The 11,424-nt window shown below is 34.3% G+C and overlaps 2 protein-coding genes across 2 annotated transcripts in view; one reads left to right on the forward strand and one right to left on the reverse strand.

Moving 5' to 3' along the window:
- Positions 1-1,125: 1,125 nt before the first annotated feature.
- Positions 1,126-7,352, reverse strand: LOC103509370 (UPF0430 protein CG31712). The gene is made up of 5 exons (XM_008473980.2): positions 6,881-7,352; positions 6,617-6,742; positions 6,044-6,269; positions 2,187-2,270; positions 1,126-1,888 (listed from the first exon to the last, which is right to left on the reverse strand). The coding sequence occupies exons 1-5, from the start codon at positions 7,009-7,011 to the stop codon at positions 1,727-1,729; spliced, it is 729 nt and encodes a 242-aa protein (XP_008472202.1). The 5' UTR covers positions 7,012-7,352; the 3' UTR covers positions 1,126-1,726.
- A 222-nt stretch (positions 7,353-7,574) lies between these two features.
- Positions 7,575-11,424, forward strand: part of LOC103509381 (endoplasmic reticulum-Golgi intermediate compartment protein 3-like) — a 7,694-nt gene continuing 3,844 nt past the window's right edge. The window contains exons 1-4 of the mRNA XM_026823737.1: positions 7,575-7,793; positions 8,321-8,479; positions 8,912-9,143; positions 9,364-9,725. Of these exons, the coding sequence (XP_026679538.1) occupies positions 7,706-7,793; positions 8,321-8,479; positions 8,912-9,143; positions 9,364-9,725 (841 nt within the window). The 5' untranslated portion in view covers positions 7,575-7,705. The remainder of the gene's footprint in view (positions 7,794-8,320; positions 8,480-8,911; positions 9,144-9,363; positions 9,726-11,424) is intronic.

An 11,424-nucleotide genomic window follows, 5' to 3' on the forward strand; every position in this document is an offset into this window, starting at 1 on the left:
TTACAATCTTAAGACAAGGGGCTTTGTTAGCCTTCGTTTCCAATGTTCATAATTATTGGTCGGGGCCACAATCTGAGTTCAAACTTGGTTTCACTTGAACGATCTACTTGGCATTATTATTATTTTATAAAATCAGCTTGTTTAAAGTAGTTCAACTTACTTAAACAAACTAAGTTTAAAATCATATTGTGGTATAACCTCATATTTTTCCGTACTAAAACTCATTAAAAAGATACCTACTACCTTGGCCATGGATAAATAAATACATCAACTTATGGAAAAGAATGTGGGTATAAATTTTATTTTCATTAGATTCTTCTCGAAAAATCCTACGAACAAAATATTATCTAAAATAATTTATGTACAAAATAGGAGAGCGAAAGAAAAGTCAAAATCAATTGTAAAACTGAAAATTTAACTTTTTTCTTAAAGTTTCTAACCGTTCAAAAGATAAAAATCGACTAGTTATTAACTAACGAGTTGACTCTTTCCCACCGACTTTTAGAAGACCATTTTATAGAATAAACTACAGAAGTCCTCAAATTTTGTTAAATATGGACTGAAAATGTTAGAAGTTATGTGTGTAGCAAATAATATTGTAGAATGTAGACGAATAAACTACAGAAGTACTCAAATTTTGTTAAATATGGACTGAAAATGTTAGAAGTTATGTGTGTAGCAAATAATATTGTAGAATCTACAGACACGGAACCAAATTTGTTCATACTCCGCAACGAAAAAAAGTAAAAAGGTGAAAGTTTGGAATTTGGAGCACAAACGTGGAATGTAGACAGATGAACAGACACGGAACCAAATTTGTTCATACTCCGCAACGAAAAAAAGTAAAAAGGTGAAAGTTTGGAATTTGGAGCACAAACGTGACTACAATGCTTTCGTTACCCTCGTAGCGACTCGGAAGTAATATTTAGGCTTCCTTGTATCAATGTAGACAGATGAACAGACACGGAACCGAATTTGTTCATACTCCGCAACGAAAAAAAGTAAAAGTTTGGAATTTGGAGCACAAACGTGACTACAATGCTTTCGTTACCCTCGTAGCGACTCGGAAGTAATATTTAGGCTTCCTTGTATATTAAAATTTTTGACAAATATTTTTATTATTATTTTTCTTTAAACAATACCACTAGGGGTACTGGGACTTCTGAATCAGCAGTTTTGCTTTGGATGGTTTATCATTTATTATGAACATTCAAACAACTTCCAAGCTCTTTCAAAGATTTTTTAACCTAATGAAATATGTATACTAAATCACTACTTTCATTTATTTTGTCTCTTTACAATTTGGAATCAGGATTCTGAAAATCTTGTCCATGGCTTAAAAGGACACCATAAAGGTTATTTCATTTTTCAAGAAGTTTGAATTTTTCTTCTCTATGAGTTTTATTAGGGTTCAAGGATTTAATAAAAGGTACACAGGTTCGAAAGTTTCATTGGGTAGTTTTCAGGAAGGTTTCTAGAATACAATAGGTATAATTCAACTATTAATTAGGTAGGTTTCAGGGATTTATCAGGGAGGTTTCAGGACACAATATGCACAATTAAATAATTAATTGGGTAGTTTTCAGGGAGGTTTCTAGAATACAATAGGTATAATTCAATGATTACAAAGGAGGATACAATAGGCATAATTCAACTATTAATTAGGTAGGTTTCAGGGATTTATCAGGGAGGTTTCAGGACACAATATGCACAATTCAATGATTAATTAGGTAGGTTTCAAGGAGAAGGACAATTTAGGACGGGAATTGTTCTTGCCAAGGATTTTCTTCTGTTCTTCTTTGACTCGTCGTTCCTGTTCTTTTCTCATCTTTTGCTTCTCCTCGTCCATGAGTCTTTGTTCTTCCACCATAGCCAATCGCTCTTCAGCCTAAAACGAAACAAATAAGGAGCTGGTTAAAAGAACAGGGGGGAAAAGCACAAAATAGTACAGATCCTATAACCCATCGTATTTTCTAGTTAACACCATTGTTTCAAAAATGGGTGCAATAGGAGGCCTCATGTGGCTCATGTTTTGATTACCTTCTAGGTATTGATAATAATTATATTCGAGGTTTGGCTTTATATTGGAGATGATGTAAATCCCCGTTAATAAAAGCAATGGGTGGAATCTAGAATCTTTCCTTTTTTAAATTACATGATTTTAATTAAGTAGCTAGGTAACGTACCAGTTTTCTCTGGGCTTCTTCGATTTTCCTATTGTTTTCCGCCATGATTTGTTCCAACTCTTGACGTTTCTGTTTTTCTATTTCCTAAAAAAATAAAGAACACAAAATAACGAATATTAACAAGGTGTTGCCTTACTCCCTGACAGAGATTAATGTTTATAACTTGATTATAAGAATGTCGAAGGACTTTGCAGTCATATTTGAGCAATAGACAAAACCATTATATAACATGATGGGGCCTCTTTTATATTTTGGCGTGTTGAGTATTCTTCGAGATACATTTTGGAGCTCAACTTGGAAAAAATTAAAAAAGCGTTTGAAAATAACGATACACACTTTTGCCTCAAGTCTGAAGGCAATTGCGGAACATCTAAACAAAAGGTCATAGTATGTTGGAATCAAGGTTTTAAACTGGATACTTGAAAATAAATAAAATAAATCGAACCAACTAATTAAAAAAGCGTTTGAAAATAACGATACACACTTTTGCCTCAAGTCTGAAGGCAATTGAGGAACATCTAAATAAAAGGTCATAGTATGTTGGAATCAAGGTTTTAAACTGGATACTTGAAAATAAATAAAATAAATCGAACCAACTAGGATTTGAACCCAGCACTTCCTGTTTGATCGTTATTCTTTGTCACCACACAAGTGACCTTGTAAAAGTGTGCATCGTTAAAACAAATTAAAACAAAGCAAATCTTGAAGTGAAAAGAGTGCAGGGGTGTGGAAAACTATTGTTTCCTTTATGATTTTACTACCTAAATTCAAAATTCTACTTCAAACAGAAAAATTTCGAAGGGGGAAGTAAAAAAAGGGCATCTATTTGTAAAGACAAGAGACATTTGCCCCTACTCTCTCGTGGTATGAATTTTGTAGATGTCCTAAATCTGGAACAGTAAAACAAAATCAGTCACTTGAAAAAAGTAAAAAAAAAAAAAAAAAAAAATGGGGAAATGGGGAAATGTTATTGAGATATATGTAGATAGATAAGTAAACTAAATTAATTAACAATGTTGCCTACAAAATTTCTTAAAATAAAAATACTTACAAGTCAGTGAGTGCATAATTGCATATGCATAGCGAGCAAATAAACTCATTTTTTTTTTACTTTCTATTACTACAGTATAGCGAAGCTATACTAGTAATGAAAGTATTGCAATCGGTCCAAATTTTCAAAATCGGGAAATGAGTGGAAATATCCGTTTTGGGGTCCCCTGATTCCAAAAAAGTGGTTTTTAGCCCATGGTCTGTACGTTACGTACGTACGTACGTACGTACGTAACGTACGTACGTAACGTACGTACGTACTACAGGTTTAAATGGGAAAAAGTAGAAAGTTGTGAACAAAATATCTCAAGAACGGTTTGTCGTAAAGCGATGAAATTTGGTATGCTATCCCGGTATGGTCCAAGAACGCGACTGTAACAATTTGGTAAAAATCGGACAGTCACCCATCCAGATATTAACCAAAGTAATTGTTACTAAACCCTCATTTCGTGGAAAATGTTGAAAAGGTTGTGAACAAAATATCTCAAGAACGGTTTGTAGTAGAGAAATGAAATTTGGTATGCTATCCCGATATGGTCCAAGGACGCGACTGTAACAATTTGGCAAAAATCGGATAATCACCCATCCAGATATTAACCAAACTAATTGTTGCTTAACCCTCATTTCGTGGAAAAATATCTCAAGAACGGTTTGTCGTAGAGAAAAGAAATTTGGTATGCTATCCCGGTATGGTCCAAGAACGCGACTGTAACAATTTGGTAAAAATCGGACAGTCACCCATCCAGATATCAACCAAAGTCAATGTTGCTTCGAACTTCGAAAAAACCTGAGTCATACATGCCGGGGAACTGAGTTCACTGTATCTCCGCTGTGACAGCACAAAGTCTTCTTCTATGTCAGCTGCTTCTTTAATCGCTATTTTCTTCTCTACGGATTCTGTTCAGCAAGTGCTTTTTAAAGTATGGATACTTTTTACCCGCTTGAAATACATTCAAATTTAAAAGCCACAAGCCCCAAAACGTGTACAAGCCACTATGGCCCAATCAATTGAAAAAAAAGGAAAGATAAGAAGAACAAATACTTACAGGTTTCATATTTAACAATTTTATTCAACACTTGCCACATTTTCGCATATCTCACTCTGAAAAGTGCAACATGCAATTATTGCACAAGATCAATGTGATACATGGAAAATGAACCAATAGTTGAATAAAATCTTTTCCTGGGCTGAAATAGAACATTGCATTAATTTTATACATGAAGCAGAAAAAAAATAATCAAATGATGAAATAAGTGTAAGAAATCAAGTAGAGTCTAATAACAATGAAAAAGAAATGATTATACCCCAATATAGCCTATTTTTACATGGAAATTCCAATGAAGTCATGAAAGATTAGCTGAGGATATAGCTTTATGTAACAGATTGTAACAGGTACCTAATAGGAAGTGGCTACTGTACAAGCCCAAACTATCAGCTCTTTCAAAAATCTCAGAAGTTATTTGTTGATAGAGCTAGTGAACAATTCCCAACCTTGCTCTCTGGTCTTATCCACCAATAAGATTCTGTGACTAGCAGTTTCAGACTTTCTATTTAAAAGAAGTTAACTAAGCATTTAGGTGAAAATCGATCTTCTACAATGTTATCTTATATCAAATGGACTAAAAAAGCAGGCTTTCTATACCAAAAATTATCTTACTGCACAGAAAGAGAAAATCTTAATTAATCTTAAAAACAACCAGGAAAATGTTTATAATTTCATATAAGTATGTAAGCTTACTCCATAGAATGTTCTCAGCCTTTAAAATCTTTGGATTACACTAAATAATAATTTACTTCAGAAAGCTTTGTTACAATTATCATGTTTTGTATAAATCTATTGTATAGGGAAATTTAAAAGGGTTCTTCTTTTGGTTTACAGTATCAGTTCTTACTAAATTAGGCATGCAAAATCTAGAGAAAACTATTAGGTAAGCTTTTTAGAATCAGGTAATCATGGTAGGTAGGGATTAGAAATCATAACAAATAAAGTTAGAGGAAAGAGAAGGAAGGAAGTCTGTGTAGCATTTCTTAGATATTTGGAAAGATATTCACCATCTGCCAGTGCAGCAAAAATACTATTCTAGGCTGCAGAATATGAGCTTTTCATACTTCATGAACTATAGCAAAATGGTAAGACATTGGAAATACTCAAGTATCTAGTCTCAATACTTGTTTCCATGTAGCTAAGAGTGATTTTAGAAAGTCAACAGATAAGGGGACTGTTCAGTCCTATTCAGGCAGGATAAACAAGGTGTATAAACAAGACATCAAGTATGGGTAAATGGGTATGTTATAAATATGTCTTTAATTGCTGGTATCTAGTCTCAATACTTGTTTCCATGTAACTAAGAGTGATTTTAGAAAGTCAACAGATAAGGGGACTGTTTAGTCCTATTCAGGCAGGATAAACAAGGTGTATAAACAAGACATCAAGTATGGGTAAATGGGTATGTTATAAATATGTCTTTAATTGCTGAACAACTTTCAATTGTGAGTTCAGCATGAAAAATATTAGTTAAGAGGAGCTAAATTAATAGATTGTTGTTTCTATAGTAGAAATCTTGATGGTCAAGATGTGTGTCAGATTAGCCTAAAAAAGCCATTTTTTAGCTCAATTTATGACAGGACAATGAAAAATATTAGTTAAGAGGAGCTAAATTAATAGATTGTTTCTATAGTAGAAATCTTGATGGTCAAGATGTGTGTCAGATTAGCCTAAAAAAGCCATTTTTTAGCTCAATTTATGACAGGACAGTAGGAAGTAAAGTTGGGACAAAAAACAGTCCATAATGAATTGAATTCCTACCTCACGTTTTTGCTCTTCTTGTAACAGCTCAAGCCGTCTTTTTTCAATTTCCTTCATCATTTCTGCCTCCATTGCTTTCTTGGCTTCCTCTATTCTCCGCAACACCTCATTTTCAATTTCATCTTTCCTCTTGTCCAATTCTTCTTGGACACGTCTGTTCACTGTTTCCTCTATACGCTTGGCAGTTTGTTCTTCAATAAGTTTTTGCTCCATTTCTTTTTGCCTCCTGGTCCAAAAATAAGTAAATAATTAATAAGCAATCTCAGAGAGAAGTTTGGATTAAAATATTAAAAAAATACAAAACCATCACAATTAATTACTACATAAGGCACAAGGCCTTAGTACTCACTAAAATACTTGTAATGAGAAGCAATCAGAGTAATAATTAATAATGAATGACAGAAGCAGACAGAAATAATCAATAATGTTTTAAATCAGAAATGTCATATTTATAACTTTTTTAAGGACCATTTAAGTAAGAGTTCTCTACCAACAAGGAGAAAAAAATCCAATGTATGCTGTTTTTCTAAACATCCATTCAACTGTAAATTACTTAGCATATGGATAACAAACCTGCGCCTTTCTATCTCAGCCAGTCTTTCAACTTCATCCATCTTCTTGTATTTTCTCTTGTGGAGTTTAATAGATTTACTTGAATCATCTGAACTGCTACTGGAAGAACTAGAGAGAGACCTTTTCCTGAAAAGCACAAAACACATCATATACAATACAATTCTCTACCAAAAAATACCTAGGTACTTCAATAGTGGTACACAATAACTTATGCCCACAAATTTGTCTTGATATTTGGAATTTTGACTTTTCCTAATAGCTTACCTAGATTTAGAGCTTCTCTCCTTGGATTTATCTCGATGTTTTGATCTTTCTCTTGACTTGGACCTTTTACGAGAGTGTTTGCTTTTGTGACGACGTTTTGGTGTTTTACTTCTGGACCGAGATCTACCCATTATTGCGTTTATAACTTCTAAACTGTACTTATCAATAAACTGAGCACTTCTCTAGTGCTGAGTGCTTATCAGAGAAAAAATATCTGTCAAAGGTATAGTGAGATTTCAACTCATATGAAACGGTATCAATAACAACTTAACAAGTCACACGTGTGGACATTAGGAGTGGAAAAAACACTTCAACAGCTTCAACTACTTCCTAACTGTTTGACTGCTTGAACTCTTTATTTAATGTAGGTAATATAAAAAAGTAAAAATTCAAAAACCAAAAGGGCAAAATCGACATTTCGGATTTGGATTTTTTTTTTTTCTCAATTTCTCTAGCTCTAGCAAAAGCAAAAGCAAAATATGGACATTAAAACTGGCTAATTTCACACCCATTCTCATTTCGTATAGGTTTGAAGTTAGCCATCAACCATCGCTTTTCCCCTTAGTTTTCCACTGTGACGTCATTTCCCCTGCGGTGTTGCCAGCTGTTATATGTACGATAATCCATTTTTTGTGCGATAACTTAGATTTTGTACGGTAATACCTGCTTAAGCTTTTCCATTTGCGTCAACAAATTTCAAAAATAAAAATGGAAATGGAAAATTGGAAAATATTCGAAACACTTTTTGACTACCTAATGTATTAATTTTGTACCTATCTAATTAATTTGTTTCATACGTTATACGTTGCTAATAGCCCTTTTGAAATGGTCTTTAGTGAACGATTGAAAGGATTGGATGCATTCACAAAACCTTATGAAGACTTTCATGAAAAAACTGTGTACGGAGGAGCAGGTAAATCATGCAGTGGCTACCAAGGTTGAATTAAAACTGTAATTGTAATTTTGCCCACAAGAAGATGGGTACTCATCATAAAGATGTGGCATGTTCTTGGTACCTAATCCAAACAGTGGAGTTTTAATTAATAGATGTCGTTGAAGTGGTTATGGACCCTTGTAGTATCCTACTACTGACGGAGACAAGTCTACCACATAAAGGGATTTTATGTATCACTTGCTCTCAAAATACATGTTCACATCATATCTAAAGTGAAAGTGTGTGATTCTCACTATAGTGCAGGTCAGTTGTGAAGTGGTTATGGACCCTTGTAGTATCCTACTACTGACGGAGACAAGTCTACCACATAAAGAGATTTTATGTATCACTTGCTCTCAAAATACATGTTCACATCATATCTAAAGTGAAAGTGTGTGATTCTCACTATAGTGCAGGTCAGTTCCCCCTTTAAAGTTATTGGGCATTTTGTTAAGCCTTTGTATGTAATACCCCTCATTAATATTTTGTTAATTTATCTATTTCAGTAACCATTGTGTGCTGGTTGTTCATATCCTACCTCATCTGTGTGGATGTATGTGATTACTTTCAAGTATCTACCACAGAAGAATTGTTTGTAGATTCATCCAGGGGTTCAAAACTTCCAATTCATCTAGATATCGTAGTTCCTACCATTAGTTGTGATTGTGAGTAAACTTCATTTGTATGATTAGATGAGTTAGGTATCTAACACTAATCTTGGTGATGGTTTAGAATTACTGACAATAAATTAATGTTATAAACTTATCATGCCTCATTAGTCCTTGGGAAGAATACTCTATTTTATCACCTCTTAAACCCCCTTCTATCATTCCATAAAAAGGAGAATACTCCCTTCTATCACTTTATGGAAGGTAGATATTTTATTGTCTGTAATATTTACCAGTTTTTCCATTACAGACTTGGCTTTAGATGCAGTGGATTCCTCTGGAGAACAGCATCTTCATGTGGAACATAACATTTACAAAAGACGGCTGGATTTGGATGGCAAGCCAATCCAAGAACCCCGCTCCCTTCTATCACTTTATGGAAGGTAGATATTTTATTGTCAGTAATATTTACCAATTTTTCCATTACAGACTTGGCTTTAGATGCAGTAGATTCCTCTGGAGAACAGCATCTTCATGTGGAACATAACATTTACAAAAGACGGCTGGATTTGGATGGCAAGCCAATCCAAGAACCCCAAAAGGAAGTAGTCAATGCTGTCAAGAAGAAGAAAGTCACTACTGAAAATGGAACCACCACTACAGAACTTGAAGATCCAAACAAGTGTGGTAGTTGTTATGGAGCAGAGACAGAGACAAGAAAGTAAGAACCATGCTGATTATTATTCATTAACTTCATCTTTTTTTATAACAGATTGAGCTGCAAAATATTAAATTAAGTAAACTTGATGGATAGTTCCCTTCAAAATAAATATATATATAAATATATATATATAGGTATAGGGCCCATTCCAAAAGCAAAAACATTAGTGTGAAGAAAAAGAGAGATCAACTAACTAAATATCTTGTTCTACTCTGTACAGGTGCTGTAACACTTGTAATGAGGTCAAAGAAGCTTACAGATACAAGAAATGGGCATTGCCTGAACTGGATACCATAGTGCAATGTAAAAATGAGTACAGTACAGAAAAACTAAAGAATACATTCACTGAGGGCTGTCAAATCTATGGCTATCTAGAAGTGAACCGGGTATCAGGTAGTTTCCACATTGCTCCAGGTTTAAGCTATTCAATCAACCATGTTCATGTGCATGATATTCAACCTTACACAAGTGCTGCATTCAACACAACTCATCATATACGCCACTTGTCATTTGGAATAAAGCTGCAAGATGATGATGAACGAAGAAAACCTTTGGATGGAACTGTTGCCAAAGCTGAAGAAGGTAAGTAATTTTGTTTTCCTTTCCTAAATAGAAAGACTTTGGTTGATATAATAATAATAATAGTGCTTATTTATACTGCTCGCATAGGACTGAAAAGTCCCTTTACTCCAGCAGTAGGCTACTACTATTACGTTTTCCTTTCCTAAATAGAAAGACTTTGGTTGATATAGTGGCACCAATCTACCCCTTTAGATTTTATTTTTACCCACCTTTAGACCTTGTTTTTTTTTAATATTTTTTTCTGATATGTAGGTTGTGGTTATGTACTGGGTTGAAATGAGCTTGGACTAGGTGAGACAGGACATTGTGTCTACAGTTTGGAATGAGAGTGGTAACTGAAAAACAAGGGAAGTTTACCAACCTTGCCTTCCCCAACCCGGTGCATAACCACAACCTTAAGACTGAAATTTAATGATTAAATTAATCAGAGGTGTTTAATGAGTACAAATACCTATAAATCAGTACAGTACAAGGGGGCATTTATTTTGTTTTGGAAATTATTATTAGAAGTATTGTATCACTCATTCATACGTATAGTGGCACCAATCTACCCCTTTAGATTTCATTTTTCCCCACCTTTAGACCTTGTTTTTTTTTATATATATATTTTTTTCTGATATGTAGGTTGTGGTTATGTACTGGGTTGAAATGAGCTTGGACTAGGTGAGACAGGACATTGTGTCTACAGTTTGGAATGACTTCAGTGGTAACTGAAAAACAAGGCAAGTTTACCAACCTTGCCTTCCCCAACCCGGTACATAACCTCAACCTTAAGACTGAAATTTAATGATTAAATTGATCAGAGGTGTTTAATGAGTACCTACAAATACCTATAAATCAGTACAGTACAAGGGGGCATTTATTTTGTTTTGGAAATTATTATTAGAAGTATTGTATCACTCATTCATACCTATGCATTACAATCTGGCTAGGGGACGTTAAACTGTCTGGCTAGGGGACGTTAAACAGAGAGAAGACTCGTGTCTGGCTGTGGGACTATAAACAGGGAGGAGAACAGCTAACCCTAACCAGCCTAGCAAGCTGGCAGTTCCTCAAAGGGTTCTCTCTGCTTTTAAAGACCAAGTACAAGTCCTCACGATGGTTGACTGCGGTTCAGGACGAGCCAGCTAATTTAACATGGCTAGAGCTAGAGACCATCACCCCGGTGTATAGCAGATACAAAAAAAAAACATCTTTTCTTTATTCTACTATCGCCATTCGGCGAAAGCTAAAGCCGCTACAACAACAACAACAACATCTTAGACCAAAATACGAGATAATAAAGTTTCCAAGAGAGAGGGAGCAACCAGATGTAATACAAGGCCGGTAAATCCAAGTTTCAAAAGAAGCTCTTATAATAAAATTGTCGAAAGACACCACTAAACATGGTCCAATTTTCAATTGGAAGTTTGTGAGTTCAATAAAAGGTAAAAGCTTCGCCAAAAATGGAATATCTGGAATGCCACAAATATTAAATTTCTACAAGTAGTATCGATCATGATATTTAACATCAGCTATAAGAATTTGCACATAAACCTAGTTAAAAAAAAAGTTACATGTAGGTAATAATGAGTATCTATGTTGATGTTATGCTACCCTTACATAGAAGGACAGCATGGATTTTATAAATAAATTAATTTCTTCTTCTTCTTCTTCTTCTTCTTCTTCTTCTTCTTCTTCTTCTTCTTCTTCTTCTTCT

This window comes from Diaphorina citri, unplaced genomic scaffold (assembly GCF_000475195.1).
Source record: "Diaphorina citri unplaced genomic scaffold, Diaci psyllid genome assembly version 1.1 scaffold493, whole genome shotgun sequence".
Lineage (NCBI taxonomy): Eukaryota > Metazoa > Arthropoda > Insecta > Hemiptera > Psyllidae > Diaphorina > Diaphorina citri.